Genomic DNA, 22,326 nt, shown 5'->3' with positions numbered 1-22,326 from the left:
GCCAAGTGAATGTAAAATGTGCTAAAAAGTAATAGTAATAGAGGCATGTCATGCAAGAAAGCAAGCGTATGAGCTTACGTAGCATCAGCCAAAAAAAAAAAAAAAAAAAAAAATCACACAACCATTCCCTCTAAAAGTTGGTCCAGTTCCCCTTGAATTTATTTAAGCTATCAACTTCTCCCACTGGTTAAAGGCAAATTTCCACACATCTAGTCTACAACTGTCTTTAATCAATTTGAATTTATGCCCCCTTAAGGTTTGAAATCTGAGCAAGCAGAAGAATCCCATTAGAATTCAGCATGCTCAACCCATTCAAGGCCTTATACACTTCAATCAGATCACCTCGCAGGTGTCTATTTGCAGAACTTAAGCTTCTCTTGGTAAGAAGACCCCATCATTCCCCTCACCAATCTTGTTGCCTTTCTCTGTACATGCTCAAGCAAATCTACATCCTTCCTAAAATGAGGCCTCCAGACCTGTACGTGGTACTCAAGGCATGGCCTGACCAAAGGATAATCACCTTTTCCCTGCTAGCAAAATTGCTGAATATCATTGACAAAACCCCACGATCCGCTCTTGCAGCCTGTCTGCATTGCTCAGAAAACTTCATATCTGACTGTACAATTACTCCTAGGTCCTTTTCATTTTCTACCACCCTAAGTCACGTAGCTCTATTACATTGGAAAAAAAGATGGAGATAATTTGTAGAATGGAAGATGGCCAGACATGTCCTAATGTGTGTAGAAGTATGAAATTACCTCCATTTACTGTGAGTACCATAATGAAAAATGCAGATAAAATAAAATGGTCAATGCAACATGCTATGACAGTGTGACACAAGTAGAAGTAGAGGTATCTGATGAAAGCAAGCTTATGTAGCATCAGTCAACAAAAAAAAAAAAAAAAAAAAACACCCACTTCACACATCCATTCCCTCTTGAATTTATTTAAGCTATCAACGTCCGCAACAACAGATGGAAGTTTGTTCCAGCAATCAACTACCAGTTAGTTAGAGGCAAATTTCCTCATCTATTCTGCAACTGTCTTTCCTCAATTTGAATTTATGCCCTCTCACGTTTGTAATCTGAGGAAGAAGAAGAATCCACTAGAATAGAGCCTGCTCAACCCATTCAAGATCTTATACACCTCAATCAGACCACCTCACAGGTGCCTAGTCTCCAGATGCTGCAATCTGCAGAACTTAAGCCTTTCTTGGTAAGATCACCCTTTCATTCCCCTCACCAATCTTGTTGCCCTTCTCTGTATGCAATCAAGCAACTGTACATCCAAAAATAAGGCCTCCAGACCTGTACGCAGTACTAAAAGTGTGGCCTGACCATTGCCTTATACAAAGGGATAATCACCTTTTCCCAACTAGCAAAATTCTTGTATATCAATGACAATATCCCATGACCTGCTCTGGAAGCCTGTCTGCACTGCTCAGAAAATTTCATATCTGACTGCACAATTACTTCCAGTTCTTTTTCATTTTCCACCACCCTAAGTGTAGTACCACACAGTTGGTAAGGTTCTTTGGGGGTTACTTCTACCCATATGCAGTACTTTGCATTTGTCAATGTTAAACTTCAGTTGCCACTTTTCAGGCCATCTGCCGAAATTTTATAGATCCTGTTGTAGTAGCACACTGCCATTACTGTCATTAACAACCCTGCCAACATTTGTATCATCTGCAAACTTCGACTTTAAGACCAATGTACCTTCGTAAATATCACTGATAAATATACAAAACAAGAGTTAACCCAACAGTGAATCTTGGGGGACTCCACTAATAACATTAGTCCACGAAGAGCAAGCGGCATCCATTGATTACCATTCTCTGTCTTCTACCACCCAACCACCCTTTTATCCATTGTAACAACTTACCCTTAATGCCATACAACTCCAATTTGTACAATAGTCTTTCATATGCAACAGTATCAAACGCTTTCCTGAAATCCAAGTATACGTTATCAAAATTATTTTTTGCATCCAGTTCCTTTGTAACCACATCATAGTATCCAATCAAATATGTCAGACAAGGCTGTCCCTTAACAAACCCATATTGTGTCTGAATTATTACTGCAGCCCTGTTTAGATGATTCTGCAATGCTTCTTTGACCAGGGACTCAATTATTTTCCATGGAACAGAAGTTTAACTAGCAGGTCTGTAAGTCCTTGTGTCACCCTTAGTGAATTGGGGATACATTTTCACAACTCCAGTCCATGGGAGACTTCCCCTGAGTCCAAGGATAACTTCTGCTATAAGTGAATTATAGCAGAAGTAAACTTTAAAAAAAAATAAGAAATTGCTATTGTTGATAAATGACTTAAAATGAAAAAAAAAAAAAAAAAAAAAGCTGTTATTAGTGATAAGGCAAAGTCAATTTTTGAAGATCTTAAAAAAAAAGAGAGTGGTGATGAGCCATTTTTAGGTAGCAAGGGATGGTTCATGCAATTTAATCGAAGTGCAGCTGTGTCAAATTAATTGGCAAGGCAGCAAGTGAAGGAAATAATGCCGCTGCTGAGGCAGCGGCATTATTTCCTGCAGAGTTTCGAGCCATTGTAGAGGAAGGTAATGATCCTCCTGATCTCATTTTTAATGCTGAGAAGACTGGGCTTTATTAGCTTATTAGCATTAGCAGAGGCATATGATGTAAGAAAGCAAGCTTATGCAGCATCAGCCAAAAAAAAAAAAAAAACACGCTCCCATTTCATCCCTTCATTTGATCGAAATACCTGTCCAGCTCAGCCTTAAATTTATTTAGGCTATCAACTTCCACAACAAAGAATGGAAGTCTGTTCCACCAACCAACCACCCGCTGGCTAAAGGCAAACTTCCGTACATCCATCCTACATCTGTCTTTCCTCAATTTGAATTTATGCCCTCTCAGGTGATTATTCTGAGCAAGAAGAAGAATCCCATCAGCATTGAGCATGCTCAAACCATTCAATTTGCATTGAGCATGCTCAAACCATTCACACTGCAATTTGCAAAACTTAAGCCTTTCTTTGTAAGAGCAACCATTTGTTCCATTCACTAATCTTGTTGCGCTTCTCTGTACTCGTTCCAACAGTACAGAGAAGTTCCTACATCCTTCTTAAAATGAGGCCTCCAGACCTGTATACAGTACTCAAGGTGTGGCCTGACCATTGTCTTATACAATGGGATAATCACCTCCTTATCCCTGCTAGAAAAATTCCTGTATATCATTGACAAAACACTATGAGCTACTCTTGCAGACGGTCTGCACTGCTCAGAAAACTTCATATCTGCCTGCACAATTACCCCAGGTCCTTTTCGTTCTCTATCACTGTCAGTGTAGTACCACAGAGTTGATACATTACTCTGGGGTTACTGCTTCCCATATGTAGTACTCTGCATTGTCAATGTTAAACTTCATTTGCCACCTCTGAGCTCATCTGCTCAACTTTTCTAGATCCTGTTGCAGCAGCGTACTGTCATTAGTGTCCTTAACAACCCTGCCAACTTTCATATCGTCTGCAAACTTGGACATTAAGCTTGATATACCATCATCAATATCATTTATAAATACAGAAAACAATAATGAACCCAACACTGAACCCTGAGGGACTCCACGTATAATGATGAGCAGTGTCCATTAATTACCACTCTCTGTCTTCTCCCACTCAACCATTGCTTTATCCATAGCAGCAATTTGCCTCCAATGCCACACTGCTCCAGTATCAAAAGCCTTTCTAAGATCCAAACATACGACATCAGTTATTCCCTGAATCCAGTTCCTTTGTGACCACACCATAGTATCCAATCAAATTGGGTGCCTTTGTAGCCAGGCGGGCAGGAGCAGCAGTGTGTAGCAAATGCTTCTTGATTAGACCGGGGTTCGAGCCCGTGACTACCAAATATGGAAAGGTCAGGGAATAACCACCGCATACCCCAGGGCAATATGGCTTTAGTTGCTAATGCTCCTGAAAACCAAATAACAAACCAATCAAATTGGTCAGGCAGACTTTCCCTTAACAAAACCATGCTGCGTCAGAGCTATAACTGAAGTCTTGTCTAGATGATCCTGCAGTGCTTGTTTAACCAGTGCCTCCATTAATTTTCCTGGAACAGAAGTTAAACTAACAGTTCTATAATTACTTGTGTCACCCTTTCATCCTCCTTTGTGAATTGGGGTCACATTTGCACATCTCCAGTCCATGGGTACCTCCCGTGAGTCCAAAGAAGCTCTCATCATTGGAAGAAATTGCCATCACAAACCTTCACCCACAAAGAGCAGTCTGTACCAGGTTTCAAGGCTGCAAAAGGCACTAACGCTTCTGCTGGGTTCAAATGTCTATGGAACTTTAAAATTAAAACCAATGTTGGTGTACCATTCAGAGACACCACATGCTCTCAAGGGCCTAAACAAAGCCCATGTTGTCAGTTAACCTGAAATGGAACAGGGGGGGCTTGGATGACACAAAAAATCTTCTTGGCTTGGTAAACAAACCATTTTTGCCCTACTGTGATCTGTTTTTGTCAAGAGAATGAGTTACCAGCCAAGGTTCTTGGCTGGCTTCAAGCAAACCTTGTTGAAGTCTGAACATCTCTGAAGTCAATGTTGTTTTCATGCTACCAAACACCACTTCAGTTTTGCAACCAATTGAACTTATCAACAACATTGTTCTAAGTACGGACAGGTGGTGCAAAGCCTGCATCGACATTAGGGGTGGCCATATTTCCTACTGAGGACCACCTCTTCCCTTCCCTTCCCTTCCATCTTTTCCATCTTTGGCAGTGATGCATCTGTATCATGGCAGCCAGTGCTATGTTGTCTTGGCGTCTCCATAGCCAGGTGGGAAGGAGCAGCAGTGCGTAGCACACGCTTCTTGATTAGACCGGGGTTCGAGCCCGTCACCACCAAATATGGAGGATGCGGAAAGGTCAGGGAATGACCACCGCATATCCCGGAGCAATATGGCCTTAGTTGCTAATGTTCCTAAAAACCAAACAACAAACAGCTATGTTGCCATTTTTGAATAAAGTCCCTCTGTACTGTTTTGTTTCCATTGTTGTGTCGGTGTTGTTTCCTTCATCATTTCTGTACCTCACGAGGTTCCTTTGGTATGCTTTTACCATATCCAGGCCACCCCTATGAGATGCTACAGGCGAAAACCTGACTGGTCCTTAAATTTTGCACATCAGTGTATAATAATATTACTTATGTCAATTTTGAGAGGGCCCTGGAACATAACTCATTGACTTCTCGCTGACTTACATTATATAATTAGGTTCATTATATGATTTTTTTTTGCAAAAGTTCATTCAAGGATGGAACTCCATTGTAAACCAACTTTTCTGTACTAAACACACAAACCCTACACAATACACGACTGGCTATGCAGATAATGTAGTGGAGGATTTCGGGGTAATCTTTTAGACAGAAATACATATGTGTGGGTGTATTAAACATAACAGGCTATGGGAATCAATATTCAGTGTGGTGATGGTGTAATACTGAAAACTCTACAGCAGTATGTAGAAAACAGGAATATATGTTTCTTTCATTACTGTGTGTTTCCAGTGCATGACCAGTATTTAAGGAGGCCTAGAGTTGTGCCAAATTATACTACACAAAGAAGGCATGAGTATAAGTAGACTCTGACCTAATGGAACACCAGTAGGTGAAGGATCCATAGAACTCACTATTTTCTTTGTATGAATTCAAGTTCAACTTGCAGAGTAATAAGCAATAGCATCTGCATAGCAAAACTGTGAGAAGTAAATAGTTTAGAGGAGAAAAGGAGAATGTGTTATATGGATGTGGAGAACTATACAGATTAATCTCTATAGATGTTTCAGAGGTTCTGTTACCACAAAACTCCACTGTTCAACTCTTGAAAACAGCAATCATCAGTTCTTGGACTGTTATTTTAATGGAGAACTTTTTTATGCTGATGAGCCTGTGGAGTTATAGTTAAGCCATTGAGGAATGACTTTTCACAACTTTTATATAGCTTTCTTTCTTTAGATTTTGCATTCTGTTTTATTGGGATTGTTAGTTCAATGCCTTTCTTCCACTGTTTCCATTATTTACACACTCTATTTTCCAGGTGAAAATCATTATTGGGTACGAATATATTACTTACCCAATAATGATTTTCTGTATCAGTGCATAAAAAGAATTTTTTAAATTTTTTAAAGAAATTTAAATTTATAACAGCCATTCACTTTCTGAGATGCCATTGGACAAATAAACCAAAATTAAATACAACCATAATATGAACTTAAACATGCAAGGTGCCTACACAAGTAGGCATTTACCTTTATAGTTTTCAAAGTACTGCTACAGACTAAAATTACTTATGTGGATGAATTTTAGTGCTCAAGAAACAAATTATAAATCACACCTACACTCAAACCAACAAATGGGCACATTTATTTGAAATTGTTGGAAATTGAGAAAGGTATAGCCAATTTAAAATAAGCTGTCAAGACAAGTCAGATAAAATCATAAAATTGCTTAGCCCTAAGCCAAATAGTGCCTTTCAATGAAGTCATATTCACGGTATGATAAACTGAAGTTTAGCTTACTCGTGAATGTAGGCTTAGGGCTAAGCAATTTTATGATTTCGACTGACTTGTCTTTTGGCACCTTGTTTGATATTGATTATACATTTCCGAATTTTCATGTGAATGGTGATCAGTGCCTTTTTGTTAGTTCAGGTGTGGGCATGATTTATAACTTCTTTCTTGAGCAATAAAATTTATGTATGCAAGTAATTTTGGTCCATAAGCAGTACCTTGAAAAAACAGGTAAATACCTACTTATATTTAAACTAATACAATATATTAATAATGAATTAATATATTGTATTAGTTATCAAACTTCAAAACTAAAAACTACTACATTAACTATTTAAGATTCTCAGATCTTAAGTGAAAAATTACCATCATATGCCACACCAAAAGTAATGAAAGAATACAGTATCCTGAATATGACTGAAGATTCCACCATACGATAATTATATAGTTCACCAAGATATCGAACCATGCTAACTCTCCGTTGGTTATACTTTGGGTGATTGATCTGGAGAGTAAATAACAAATTATAAATAAAAAATCTACTTTCCTCAATATAAACTTTTCAATGTATAATAAATTTTTACTGTATATAATTTTAAAATCAACTATAGAAAATATATCGCAAAGGAGCCCAGAATATCAGATGACATGTGTCGACGATGCCACCTGGCCTCAGAAACGATCCAATACATCACTGCGGGGTGCAAGGTGATCACCCAGACTGAGTACACTCATAGAAACGACCAGATAGCCAGGATAATACATCAGAAGCTAGCGAGGAAATACCAGTTGATCAAAGAAAGTGTACCATACTACAAGTATGTACCCCAGGCAGTACTAGAGACCCAAACCCACAAGCTGTACTGGGATTGTGCCATAATAACGCATAAGACCATCCCGCACAACAGACTGGACATAACCCTTGTGGACAAGATGGAAAAGGCTACCTACCTCATTGATATAGCGGTGGTGCCCAACACTAGCAATGTCCAGAAACCCCATGAGGAAAAAATTAGGAAGTACACGAACCTGAGACATGAGATCAAGGAGATGTGGCATATGGAAGAAGTATCAACCATCCCAATCATTGTTTCAACCACCGATATGGTACCAAAGACCCAACATAACAGCTTAGCAGCAATAGGTCTCCCAGAGAACACCTACAAGGAACTCCAGAAAGTTGCAATCCTGAACACCTGTAGGATAGTCAGAGATTTCCTCGACCGATAGTAACACCAGACATTACAACCACCCTGTGTACTTGGTAGCAGTACCCATCACGGAGTTGAATCCCCCAATCAGGGAGAAATAATATAAGAGCAACAACAATAATAATATAAATACTAATATATTGTCTTTTACTACACTGCTTGACAAAATTAACAAATTTATCCTCATTCTGCCCCACACGCATAAAATATGGCATCACTTGTGCAGCCTGCGATGAAGTGGGACAAAATTTGGTATGGTGGTGGTGGTGTACCATAGAATAAATTAGGAGATGAAATGAGGAGACAGTGAGAGACTTCGGACAGGTATAAGGGACATTTATAGGGGTTGTATAAGAATTACCAAAAAGGTCACATTACAGAAGTTGATACAAGATGCTTGAAAATATGGTCACATGGCATCAGTATGGTATACGATCTCCTCCAACGGCTAAACAGGCCTGACAGCAGTGAACCATGCTTGATATAAGGGTGTCTATAAGACTCTGTGGCAACAAATCCCATTCTTCCACCAGCACAGACCTTAGCTCACCAAGTGACTGACGAGTTGGTTCTCAGTGTGCAATGCAACACTCAAAGGCATCCCACACATATTCAATCGGATTCGAAGCTGGTGATTGTGCTGGCCACAGCAGTTGTTGGATATCTTCAGTTTAAAGATATTCCTCCACCACTTGAGCTCTACGTGCAGTAGCATTGTCATGCATGAAAAGAAAATCTGGGCCAACTGCATCCTTAAAATATCGCACATAGGGTCTGAGGATCTGTTTTCTGTACCTCTAGGCAGTTACAGCAACCCTATCAAAAACATGAAGAGGAGTGTGGCTGTTGATCATTATTCTGCCCACATAAGAACACTGTCGCCATCGTAAGTGTCCCTTTCTTTGATTTGGAGGGATGGTACAGCATTCCTCATTGTCTCCAGATGATATATCTAGAATCTGTTTGTAGGTTAAAACTGAGCTCATCAGTGAGCAGAACTGTAGATCATTTGTTAGGACTCCAAGTCAAATGTTCATGGCACCAGATTTCATGAGCTCTGCAAGCAGTGGTTTGGGGTTAATGGGATTGTTATTTGGTTTTTAGGAGCATTAGCAACTAAGGCCATATTGCTCCGGGATATGCGGTGGTCATTCCCTGACCTTTCCGCATCCTCCATATTTGGTGGTGACGGGCTCGAACCCCAGTCTAATCAAGAAGCATGTGCTATGCACTGCTGCTCCTTCCCACCTGGCTACGGAGGTGCCCAGGGTTAATGGGATACAAACCACTGGCTTCCTTGCATAGAGTCCACTTGAATTGAGCCTTCTTAACATAGTCTGGTTGGAAATGTTTTCACCTGTGGAACCAGCAACTTCAACAGATAGTTGACTCTATGACAGGATATCATAGAGTTCCGTCTTTCTGTATAGATAGATAGATAGATAGTAGGCTGTTCTGGTTGACACAGCCCTCGGCAACCTTGGCCAGCTATTGTTTTAATCGTTCCTGTCTCCCAAAACTTCTTTCATAGTGCCAAGATGACACTGCGTTACACATTAAGCCAACGTGCCATCTCCACCTGAGACTGCTCAGCTTCAAGTCGTCCAATGGCTCGCCATTTCAAAGAATCATCTAAATGACAATGACTTGCTATCCTGAGTACTAGCAATGCGGCTATCTCAACGAGTAAGCCTAAAAATGGGAATGAAGTGATGTGGTCACAACCCATGTTTTTATAGGCATAAATAATTTGCATAATGTGCAGCACTAAAGGTAGTAGATTGATTCTTATTGAATACAGGTAATCCTCATACAACACGGTAGTTAGGTTCCTATAAAGTCTCGTGTAGTGCAAAACCGTGTTATACAGGGCTAAGAACCAGTACAAAAAAAGGGGGTTATGTTCCAAAAGCTAACAAAAAATACACCATTTTTTTTTATGAATACTGGAAACTTAATTTTTATTAAAAATAGTAATAACTGAACAAACATCTTACAAACTGTGATATATATATGTCAGATAATACACATTCATTTAAGTTTTTTCCTCTTCATCGCTGCTAAGCACAACCAAACAAGAACGTTTTCTCTGTTGCAGAAGCAGAATATCTTTATCCTCTTAAACTTTCTTCTGCAACATCTAGATTTCATGTATCTTCTGCTCTCTCTAAAAAATCAGTAATCTGGTTTGTTTGCTTTTGCTTGATAGATCTTTGTAAATTTCATGGTACTGAGCTAAGCATTTTTGAAGTTCCCTTTTGTGCTTCTTTTAGTTGAAGGATCTGCATCCAAAAAACAAGATTCTAATTGCTTGGCTAAGTTTATGCCTTCCCGTAGGCTTTTTGGTGCAAAATTTGGAACTTCAAAATTTTCATCTGTGCTGTCATCCCCTGAATTGATTTGGTTTACCTCCGATGCCATTTTCACCAAATCTGCTTTGCCAGCCTCTTTTTCTACCAATAATTATTGAACGTCATTAGTAGTCATATCATCAAAACCTTCCCTCCTACCAACTTAGCAACTTGTACTATCGCACTGATTCCGCCTAAAGATTATAATGATTTATGCACCAACATCGAGCCATGATGATGAAGAGGTTGAAGAAATGTACACCGAAATCGAGAGTCTTCTAGATGAGCAGAAAACCCACTACACTATTATTATGGGGGACATCAATGCTAAGGTTGGAAAAAGACAAAACAGCACAGAAAGGGGAACTATAGGAAATTTTGAAAGAAATAAAAGAGGTGAAAGACTTGTGGAATTTGCAGAATCTCAAGGACCGTCAGTAATGAACACTTTTTTTCAAGAAAAGGGTGAACAGAAAGTGGACATGGAAGAGTCCAAATGGATTAACATCTTGATATAGATGTAGGAAAGGAAAGGAAAAAACTGACTCGAGTAAATAATACAAAGGTCTTTGAGATAACAGAGGAGAAGAAAAAGCAGTATGTACTGGAACTTAAGAACAAGTTTGAGCTTCTGCAGACTGCTCAGGACCAAGATATTGACGAGGAATATTACAACTTTCTGAAAGTGATAAAGCCCAAGAAACCTATAGGGAAACAGAAATCCAAAGAAGAAAAAATTAGTGAAGAAACACTTGTCATGATGAACCGAAGACGACAAATGAAGAGCAAGAAAAACACTGACAGGGAGAAAATTGTCAGTGTTTAAACATAACTTAAAATTGAATAATGACTAAATTTAATTGCATTCACACTAAACTCATTTGGCCTTTCTAATCAATTTTCTTAACCCCCACTGAGTGAAAATTTAATTTAATTTTATTTTATTATATACATATTTTTTTAAGGTCCTAGCCACTGAAATCTCAGGAAATTAGGTGGCAGGGCCTGCCAGAGTAAATACTTCAATACTAGTGTATCTGGTCTGCCTCCACGAGGCATAGTGTGGACAATGTTGGGCCCCAGCAGGGGTCTAGCAGCTAAATGGCCAGAACAACGATACACAACACTACACTTATACAATATCCATACACTTTTAAATCTCTGGCCTTTACAGTGAACTGTTACACCCACAATGAAAGCAACGCGGAGATGGGGAAAACCCCTGGTGCCATTAGACACGAACACACTATACACTATTTTTTTTTTTTTTTTTGCATAACGACTAGTGATCCAAAAGTGAAGATTCATAAAAAATAATGGAAATGTTGAAAAATTATATCCAACATAATAGCAGGGTTTCCCTCTGCTAAAAGCTCAAAAATATCTTGTTATGCGAGGTTTGCCGCAATTCTCTAACCATGTTAGAGTGAAATTGTGTTATTTAAGTAGCATGTTGTAGAAGTCACATACTGTTTAGAATGCTTTGAACAATGACCCCCCAGAAAACAGAAACAAATGTGAAAATTGCTACGTATGCTCTCATGCTGTTGGTAAAAAGCAGCCACATCATCCTGTTTTTGGTGACATTTGGTGACATGGGCTGCTCACAAGTTCAGTTAGATGCAGTAGGGTAAATTTGCAAAATGGCCAGTCTTAGATTCATTTCATATGATGAGCTGATGTTACACTGCTGACCAAGTGCATAATGAAAAACCTTGCCAATAGATGACTGATTGATCGCATATGTTCTCCATTTGTGGAGTGAATAGCAGGAAGCTGATGGTGGCAGGAAAGGAGTTTGCCATGGTTCGCAGCTGAGCAAGAGCTTGTGTTCTTCATTCAAATCTATTTGCATTTTGCCATTGAGGATGTGGAATGCTTCCAACTGAATGCTTACAGAGAAACCTTATTGGCATATGACTAACACAGTCTGTTTGGTGAGCATAGTGGGAAGCTGCTGCTAACAAAAAAAGCAGTTAGCATTAGTAGAGGCATATAATGCAAGAAAGCAAGCTTATGCAGCATCAGCCAAAAAAAAAAAAAAAACCACTTCCATTTGACCCCTCCATTCGTTCGAAATACCTGTCCAGCTGAGCCTTAAATTTATTTAGGCTATCAACTTCCACAACAAGGGATGGAAGTCTGTTCCACCAACCAACTACCCCCTGGCTAAAGGCAAATTTCCGCACATCTATCCTACATCTGTCTTTCCTCAATCTGAATTTATGCCCTCTCAGGTGATTATTCTGTGAGGGTATTTTATGCCCTCTCAGGCTAAATGCCGAAGAATCCCATTGGCATTGAGCATGCTCAAGCCATTCCAGGCTTTATACACCTCTATCACATCATCTCACCGGTGCCTAGTCTCCAGACACTGTAATTTGCAAAAATTAAGCCTTTCTTCATAAGAGCAACCCTTCGTACCATTCACTAATCTTATTGCCCTTCTCTGTACTTGTTCCAGCAGCTCTACATCCTTCTTGAAATGAGGCCTACAGTACTCAAGGTGTGGCCTGACCATTGCCTTATACAAGGAAATAATCACCTCCTTATCCCTGCTAGAAAAATTCCTGTATATCATTGACAAGACACCATGGGCTACTCTTGCAGCCCATCTGCACTGCTCAGAGAACTTCATATCTGCCTGCACAACTACCTCCCAGTTCCTTTTCATTCTCTACCACTGTCAGTGTAGTACCACAGAGTTGATACATTGCTCTGAGGTTGCTGTTTCCCATATGTAGTACTTTACATTTGTCAATGTTAAACTTCATTTGCCACCTCTCAGCCCATCTGCTCAACCTTTCCAGATCCTGTTGCAGCAGCATAGCGTCAGTAGTGTCCTTAACAACCCTGCCAACCTTTGTATCGTCTGCAAACTTGGACATTAAGCTTGACAGTTTGCCAGATATTTCATCCAAATTTAAATGTCATGGTTTTCAAAGAATGAAAAAGTCAATGATTAATTCTCAGCAGTTTTACTCCAGTTTCGGTTAAAAGCCACCTAGTGTTCGAAAAATATAAATTTTTTAAATATCTTTACTCGTAAATTTAAGTTTCTTTACAACTGAATTTACTATAGCCATGACAGTAAATGTAGCTGCACGTGAAGGATGTAAACTTAAATTTAGTTCATTGAATTGTGCAAATATACTGGTCAAGTAATCCAATCTTGTCAACCACAATCAAGGAAGCAGTTGGAAAGATTAAATTTGCATTGAGAAGAAAATACACTACAATGAAAATGTGGATTTATATTAAGAAAGAATTAATTCTATAAATACACTGCATTTGTTAATGTACATGGCAGAAATTACATAAAATTAGTTACATAACTATTAAAATCCAATTTAGTCTTTTCATACAAAATACGAAAAGAAAGTACAGGAATACCTTGCATAGAGTGGTTAATTCGTGCCAAAAAAATACCACGCTATGCAAAACTGTGCTGTTTGTTTGTTATTTGGTTTTAAGGAGCATTAGCAGCTAAGGCCATAATTGCTCCGGGATATGCGGTGGTCATTCCCTGACTTTTCCGCATCCTCCGTATTTGGTGGTGACAGGCTCAAACTCCAGTCTAATCAAGAAGCGTGTGCCACGCACTGCTGCTCCTTCCCACCTGGCTACGGAAATGGCAAACGAAAGCGTGCCGATTGAGGTATTATTAGTATGTATTTTAATGTAGAAGCGTGTGCTACGCACTGCTGCTTCTTCCCACCTGGCTACGGAGGCCCCAAATGAAACCGCGCTGATTGATGTATTATTAGTATGTATTTTAATGTAATGCGTTCCGACAATTTGATTATATGGGCCAAGTTGCAAAAATATATAGGTGTTTGTTTACTATAAATTGATGCACACGAAATTCTTGTGAAAAGAAGAAACTGAAATGATAAACATGAAAAATACTAGTAAATACAGTACAAAGAATATAAGAACCAAAGGAATAAGTGAAGTATGTACTGTATTTTTATTTTGAAAAATAATTGATCAGCTCAGTTTGCACAGTTTTTCTTCTTCTTTTTATCTGCATACATCTCTTTATAACATCGAATGTCATTTTGCAACGCCTGACTTACTTTCATACCTCATTCAATATTTGGATCTAGAAGAACACTCAGCGTCATTACATTTCTTCTTTCCACTCATATTTGCGTATAAAGCTGTAACGTTTTTAAAAAATAATCTTTAATAAAAATACACAGCAAAAAATATTTGTACGGCTTATGCACATTCAACGACCTCATCGCTCGGAATCTAGAGTATTTACTAATCTATCAAAGCTAGTAGAGTCCGTATATAATGGGAGTTGCAACAACAGTCAGCGCGTCCTTGAATCCATAACGCATTGGCCTACGTGCTGGCATTATAATACATACATACATACATATCAAATGTATTGGTGTGTAATGCAGTTAATTTTTTTTCAATTTGTAAACTAAACTATAGTGAAACCCACGCTGTGCGAGGTACAGGGTGTTCGGAAAGTCACTGTGCACTTATTCAATATCATGCCGCTGAGCTAACTTTCGTAATGATTTTGATGGACTCTGCAGCATACTGTCAGAAATAAACAGTTTCTCCTCCAATAGCTTTTCTGGCTTTCCACAGCGTTTGACATCATCCACTGCTCCTGTTTCCCAAAACTTATCGACAAGGTTACAAACTGTACTGCAATGTGGAACAGGTGTATCTGGGAATTTGTCAGCAAATCAGTGTCGCACCACATCTGTGTATCTACCACCTTCTCGGAATACATGTTCGATGAGCCATACACGTTCTTCAGTTGTTAAAACCATATTGGGACCAAAATCTGAAATATAAACAAAATATGATTAGAAAAGTGCACAGTGACTTTCCGAATACCCTGTATTCCTGTATTGTTTTCCATTTTTAGTGATATCTATGTGCAACGGCAGAGCAACAAAATACGGAACAAGATTAATTACAGGAACATAATATCAGTTACTTAAAAATCATTAGTTGTTTTTAAATAACCAATAATTTTTAATATCTCAGTAGTATTATTCAAACTAATTTATTTTAACAGACTTAAATTACATTTTTACCTCCATTCCAAGCCTAAGGTCTTCTAAAACTCCATCTACGACTTGTGGTCCGACATTTTCCTAAAATGAAAATACATTTCATGAGAATGTTAATTAAAAAAAAAAAAAAAAAAAAATTATTTTCTTGCACACACCTACTATATCTATGTTCAACCTATAGTTGAATTATGCCTTTCATAAAAAGTGCACTGTACAATGTGCTTAAACTGAAGGCTCATGAAGCTAGGATACATGCAGTAGAATGGTTTTTATTTATTTCTTAAATTTGATATGTTATCTGAAACAACCTTGAAAAAATATAATATAGTATCCTTTCAAAAGAATTGCCACAAAGAGTGCTACAAACAGGAAAGTGTTATAAATGCCCCTCCCCCACCCATTTCACAGGTTTGAACATGAGACCAGAAGAAAAGGGCCCTAAAACTGAGATAGCACTATTAGCAGGAGTTTGCTGTATATATACAAACTACATAGACAGCTATATACAAACACTTCCTAGTTCATTTCCCAAATGCCTGATTGGTTGATTCAACCACTGCTCATCTCAGTTGCCCAAATTATTCGCTGTACGATTCCTTTTGCCTCAAAGGTGGTACTTGTGCATATGTCCATTCTGATATTCCCTGTCAGAGACTTGGTAATTTGGAATCTCCTCTTTTCGAACTTTTCTGGCTTAAAATTTCTCTACCTCATTCTGTCAAATTCATTTGTTGTCTTAACTCCACTTGGAATCACTTGGAGTTCTTTGACTTCCTCTCTTTGCAACTTGACTTGCTCCAGTCCAACTTTCCTAACAGTGAGGTAATTTTCCTTGGTGATTTTAATGTACACAACTCCAGCTGGCTTCCATTTTGTAGTCACACAGACCCAGTTGGTTGAGATGCTGAGGCTTTTGCAATTACTAACGGCCTCACAGATTGTTCATTTACCTACCAGACTACTGGATAATCCTAACCATACGGTCAACATGCTTGATCTTTTTCTCACAAACAACTCTTCTAAGTACACGGTCGACGTGAGTGGTTCTTTAGGCATCTCAGATCACAACTTGGTAATTGTCTCTTCTCCAATGGAGCCTTTATCAAGAGGCTATTCCAAGCCTCGTGTTGTTTGGCATTACAAGAATGCAAAATGGGATGACCTGGGAGATTTCTTTTCTTCTTTCCTTTCCTTGGTCAGATTACTGTTTCAAAACTTCTGATGTCAACATTTGCTCAGATCGTGTCAGTGAAACCATTCTTATAGGAATGGAATCCTTTATTCCACACGCCACTTTAAAATCTTGTCCTTTATCTAAACCTTGGTTTTCTAATAAACGTGCTAAGGCTTTTCAAGAGAAGAATGTTGCATATCGTAATTGGCTTGTTTCCAATTCTTCAATTTCATTTTCTGCCTACACCAAAGCTTGCAACAATTGTAAAGCAATTATTAATCAGTCTAAGTTAGATTTTGAACAGGCTAAGAGTAGAAAACTTGCTTCTTGCCCTAAAGGTAGCCAATCATTTTGGTCTTTCGCCAAAGCTATTGAGTTTACTACTAGTTTATAACAGATTCCACTAGCAGAAACGCAACTGGAAAATGTTTTTATTGTTTTATGGTAATAACCCCCAGAAATGTGCTTTAGTAAAATGTGAGGTGTTAATAGTGTATCTCTGCCTTTATGGTGTTGTTTATTCAGTTGCTACATGCATGCACGCAGCTTTGTTTATGTGTATCAAGAGTGCCTCCTTGTTTTGTAATTGTGCTTTATTCCCTAAAAATGAGTAAAATACTTAAAAGGTGTGAAAAGGAAGCGCCCTGGTGAAGACACTGCAGATTCAGAGAGAAAAAAAGCAATATCGATAAAGAGAGGTGGACTGGATCAAAAATTCTTACCCGGGAAAATTTATAGTGGCCTCATACTATGGTTTATGGCCAAAATCACACCGGGGTTTCCCCGGTAAGGCTTATGGCCAGTCCACCTCTGTCGATAGAGAAAAAATATGAAATTGTGAAACGTTTTGAGCGAAATGAAAGACCATGTGATATTGCATGTGCTACAGGTCTAAATGAGGAAATGCCGAGAATTACAAAGAATGCAGAGAAAATAAAAACAACTTTCATAGCAGGAACAACTCAAAGTGTAATTAAAATCCATTAGATTAAGACACAAAGAATTGGAAGAGATGGACGGCTGTCATCTGTTTGGACAGAAAATCAAACAAAAAACAAGTTTGCTTACGATAGAAGCAAAAGCACTACCAATATTTTATTGTGTAATAAAACACGTAAGTACTTTATTACGATTATTTATTGTGTTTGGTAATGTTTTGGTCATAAATGTGTGTTCCATCTTGGGTGGTCGGCACTTAACCCTATTTTTCCCATAGGACCTGTTGTTTATATTGCACGAGGGTTTCTAGTAACACAACTACCGTGCTATACGAGGACTGACTGTACACTGCTGTGAATCATTCAGTGGTATAATCAACTCGCCTGAAACAAAACTGTGGGAACATCTTTCAAGTTCATTTTGTTTGTTGTGTGCATGTGTTAAGCACCAAAGCAACTAAGGCCATGAGGTGCCAATATGTTGTGGCAGTAATTGTATGCATTCTTTAGTTGGTTTGTCATTGTTTCTAGGAGAAAAAAATCACAAAAAATCCTCACCTGAAACAACTCTGCTTCATTGCATAAAAAAATCTCAAAATATTCCTCATGTCATTGGTGGGATTTGAACTCAGGCTTTTCCACCCAGTATGGTAGCATACTAGTGATTATAACCAGTGTGCTATCTGAGAGGGTCATGAACTGGTAAAAGGGCCCTGAGTAATTGGCTGGTTTGGGAGCCACTTTCCCTTCTGTGTTGGGGTCCAAATGCCTTGCATCCAATGCACTTACTTGCACATCCTTGTCCATGAGATACCAATATTTGCATAAGTGTCTAATTTTTTTTTCTCAGTAATCATTAAACTAATATATTTCTCTTTTAGTGATGAAAATTTTAAAATGGATTCTGTATGGACTCTGCATTTCCTATCATCCTAATGCAATGCCCGTGCATTTCCAGTTGTGACATCTATGTAATAAAATATATATGCCAATTAAAAGGGCAGAGTGTGCAATTATTCTTGACTTCTGTTTCAGGGGAAAACAACAGAGTCAGTGGTTAACAGTAATGCAGGATCACCTTAACAGGAATGGAATTATATGGAAATTACAGCATTAGTTTGTTAGGTGAAGATCTTGTCCAACCAATCTGATTAGTTCCTACAATGCAGTAACACAGGAACTGGATGCATATAATAATTCTGACATATATTTAGATTTCAGTAAAGATTTTGACACTATTCCATATGAAAGACTGCCATAAAAATTGGAGCAGTGTGGCATTAAGGGCAAGTTACTGCTATGGATAAAGGGATGGTTGAGTAGCAGAAGACAGAGTGTGATTATCAACAGCCACCTCTTTCCTTGGGCTAATGTTATTAGTGGAATCCCTCAGTGTTCAATGAGCACCTGATTGTTTACAGCAGGGTTTCTCAACCCATGAGATCCCAATATTTGCATTAATTGTCACGTTAAATTTTTAATAGGTTGCGAAATGATAGCTGCTACCTTGTGCCGAAGCGAGAAGCCTAGAGCACATGATACAAATTGTATCATGCCAGAGCATCATCCTTTCGCTTCATCCGTTGATATTTGATCTTATGACGGAAAGACAAATTAATTTTCTAACCTAAAAGTTTAAAACTGAAGTGACATGGTCTCATCGTGAAACAAACAACGTGATCGCGACCAGTTCAAAGTTAAGAATTACACTGCCCGCGGTCAATTGCGATATGCGTTCAATGATATTAGCATATTTTGTATTTTGCTGAGATTCGGTAATATTAAATTTCTAGTTTTTTTAGTTTTTTAAAATCGTTAGTCTTACATTTTTCCATAGTTGAATTTAAATAATAAAAAATGAAATTGAAGTATTCGTTATAAATCGAAATTTGTCTGAACCGCTCTTAGTAGAAATGTACTGAATGTTACTTTTCACATGTAGAAGTTATTGTCAAATATGCATAATTTTATTTATTTATGTAATATACAGTGATTCCAGTCTACCAGGTTTTTAAAAATTTTATATTATAAACATTTGGGTTGCAGTACAATTACAAACAAATATGTTGGGTCATACGGCACAAAGGTTGAGAAATGCTGGTTTACAGTATTTATTAATGATACTGATGAAGGCATCAAGCTTATTATCAAATTTTACAGATGATACAAAGGTTGGCAAAGTGACAAACGAAGGAATCAGGGTGTGCTACTGCAACAAAACCTAGAGAAATTAGACAGATTGGGCAAGAAGTGGCAACTGAGGTTTCACACTGGTAAATGAAATGTATGCAATCATTTGCATTTACCAATATACTTTGCATATGTGCAGCAGTAATCCAAGAATAACATACCAATTAGATAGTACCAAACTTAAGGTGGAATGAAAGATTGTAAGTCTTTATGCATAAAATGTTGAATTTCACCAGCCTCTGTTAGATACTTCAGCTAGTATTATATAAAATAAAATATTATATCTGAAATTGCATCTGGGGACACAACAAAAACCTATGTTGATATTATTATGTTTATTTCAGAATTGGTATTATGTTAAATGTAAACTGTTAATTTAATAAATGTTAAATTTATTACGTAAAAGGTTTTGTGGTATTTTCTTACCACTTCTTCAAGACAGATGTCACCAAAGAAGTATCAAAATTTTTGACCCCATTATGTACATATTTCCAATTCAGAAATAAACATAATAATACCAATGTAGGTTTCAAGTGCTTTATTATCTTTAAACAATGCAGAGATTCTTCATCATACAAATATGTTAAACTCAATGGGCAGAGACTGGCCTCCACATCATGCTATGCTGGAACAAGGGACTCTTTCTCTCCATGAAGAAACTTTTCCAGAGCTTTTTGAGCATCCAGAGTTTTTCAGAATGTTTTCTGACTTTGTAAAATCAGTGTTTAAAAGGAGAGCAAGACTTAGATAGTAGTGACCTCATGGTGGGGACGGTAACTTGTGGTGAGGGTGTGAGGGCCTGTTCCCACGACTAGGCTAAATGGTTGCTCTCCACATGATAAATTTATTTAATATTATTATTATTTATAATTGACCTGGGTGGGGTCTCTGTATTTTGTTATAACTAATTAACCTACAAGATGTCGCCAGCTGGGCTTTTGCCCATATGAGAATTTCATGAATATGGGCAAAAGCCCAGGTGGCAACAATGATGACAGCCCATTCAAATGAAATACCCAATGGGTATAACATATTTGCATTACTGGAACAAGACGAACCTACAGAACTGTTTTTAATGAAGCTCTACAAGTAATCTCAGGCAGTAACCAATTGATTCAGTTATTGTCATAAGAAATGTTCAGAGTTTGTTAAAAATAACAAAGCAAAAGAAATTTATTTATTAGGTACAATCCTGTCTGAAGATGGATGAAGTATACAGCAGAGTTGATTTAGTATTAGTTATTGCAAATGATGTAAGGAAGCAAGCATATGCAGCATCAGCAGTGGAACAGTTCTTGCAAGGCCTGGGTCATGGCAGTTTATGCCTGAGGTGAACTATGGTTCAGAGGCAAACTTGACCTACAACTGGTATGTCTGCTGTGATGATTTTTACCTGGCATGCACTGAAAACCAGATCAATGACAGTGGGTTTGGCCAATAATGATTTGTTTGATGTGGAGAAATTGAAGACTCGTTATTTTTCAGTGCCAAAATTATAGCACAAGTATCAAGGAGCTGTCAGGTTCTTTGAGAGTTTTAGTAATTTTAAAGATTTTCTTAATAAAGTCTTGAAGAAAAGGAAGGAGTTAATGAGATGAAGTTCTTTTACTGTGCTTTTATATGTATACGCAGGGTTTTATTATATATAAGAAGTTTTGTAGATACTGTAAATATGTATACATATTTACTTCAAAATGCACTGTGATATGTGTCATTGTTGTTTTATTAAGGATGTTTATTAGATCGTGATAACAAATGTGATATACCAGATAGCAGAGACCTGCATCCCCAGGGCAGGGATGTCAATCTTCTGGACAAAGCTTGAATTATTCAAGTGGTGGAATTTTTTAAAGTTTTTAAGTTAATGCGTCATTTTACAAAGGACAAATGTACGTGTTTATTACTTTACCGTCCTGTTTTACAAAGTTGTGACTTATTGTGGGGCTTTATGTGCACACAAGCATAGACTCGAGACTTGTGCTACAAGTGAAATGAAATGAAAAATATCCAATGGGTATAATCAGTCAATATGGCAGTACAAATCAGTACTTCTGGACTATCAGCTTTTTATTCACTATTTTTCTCCATAGCCTATTCCTGGTTAGATCTTGGTGATAGACAGAGTAAGTCCTCTATCCTCTAATGCTTGCTCGACACTGATTCATCTTTCCTCTTACATCTATTACCATTCATTAATTTCGTTTCAAATATCTGTTCAGCCAATCTCCCTTCTCACATCTTTTCTACATGCTTCACTCACCTTGCAAGATTTTTCTTATTTCCTCATTTGTAATAATGGTCTTGCCATTGCTTACACCTGTTAGTTCCATTTATTTTTTTTTTAACTCTCAATTTTGATGATTATAATTTTTGATCAATTCCTTTATTTTTTACCAAGCTCTCAGCTCCGCAAGCGAATATTGGCCTAAAAACTGTGTAATAAAAAGCTAATTTTCTCTTGTGGTTAATTTCTTTTTAGTTCAAAGGAATCTGTTTACAATTCTGCAGAAATGGTTGTTAACTCTTCAAAAGAACAAGGCTTCATGCCTTACCAAACAGAATTGGCATCAATCACGCTATGCTAATTTAGGATGATCTGGAAGTACGTTTTGGTAGCCAATGATCTGGAATAGGATGATTTGGTAGTCAATGTAATCAAACCTCAAATAAGCACATAAGCAATTCAGTTTCCTTTGCAAGAAGAATAGAATTATTCTTTAAGATTCAGACAAGTGTTAAGGACATAAGCTGTTATCATATTAAAACTAAATGTCAGTATATGAAAATTCTATAATGATGCATATTTTTGCCTTCCTATATGGAGAGTTAATGTTCTTTAACACATACAAAAATCATATTCTTAC

At 37.8% G+C, this 22,326-nt stretch overlaps 1 protein-coding gene across 5 annotated transcripts in view; it reads right to left on the bottom strand.

Annotated features, from left to right (window-relative positions):
• Positions 1-22,326, bottom strand: part of Upf2 (UPF2 regulator of nonsense mediated mRNA decay) — a 695,457-nt gene that overhangs the window by 223,343 nt on the left and 449,788 nt on the right. For all 5 annotated transcript variants that reach the window (XR_016547840.1, XR_016547841.1, XM_090387842.1 and 2 more), the window contains exons 29-30: positions 15,182-15,241; positions 6,917-7,055 (exon numbers count right to left, since the gene is read on the bottom strand). Coding sequence is in view for 3 of the 5 variants with exons in the window: in XM_090387842.1 (XP_090243968.1) it covers positions 6,917-7,055; positions 15,182-15,241 (199 nt within the window). In the remaining 2 variants the exon portion in view is untranslated. The remainder of the gene's footprint in view (positions 1-6,916; positions 7,056-15,181; positions 15,242-22,326) is intronic.

This window comes from Mastigoproctus giganteus, chromosome 13 (assembly GCF_048544385.1).
Source record: "Mastigoproctus giganteus isolate SK-2022 chromosome 13, ASM4854438v1, whole genome shotgun sequence".
NCBI lineage: Eukaryota > Metazoa > Arthropoda > Arachnida > Uropygi > Thelyphonidae > Mastigoproctus > Mastigoproctus giganteus.
The sequence above is the reverse complement of the archived record's forward strand: the minus strand, read 5'-3'. Positions and strand labels throughout refer to the sequence as shown.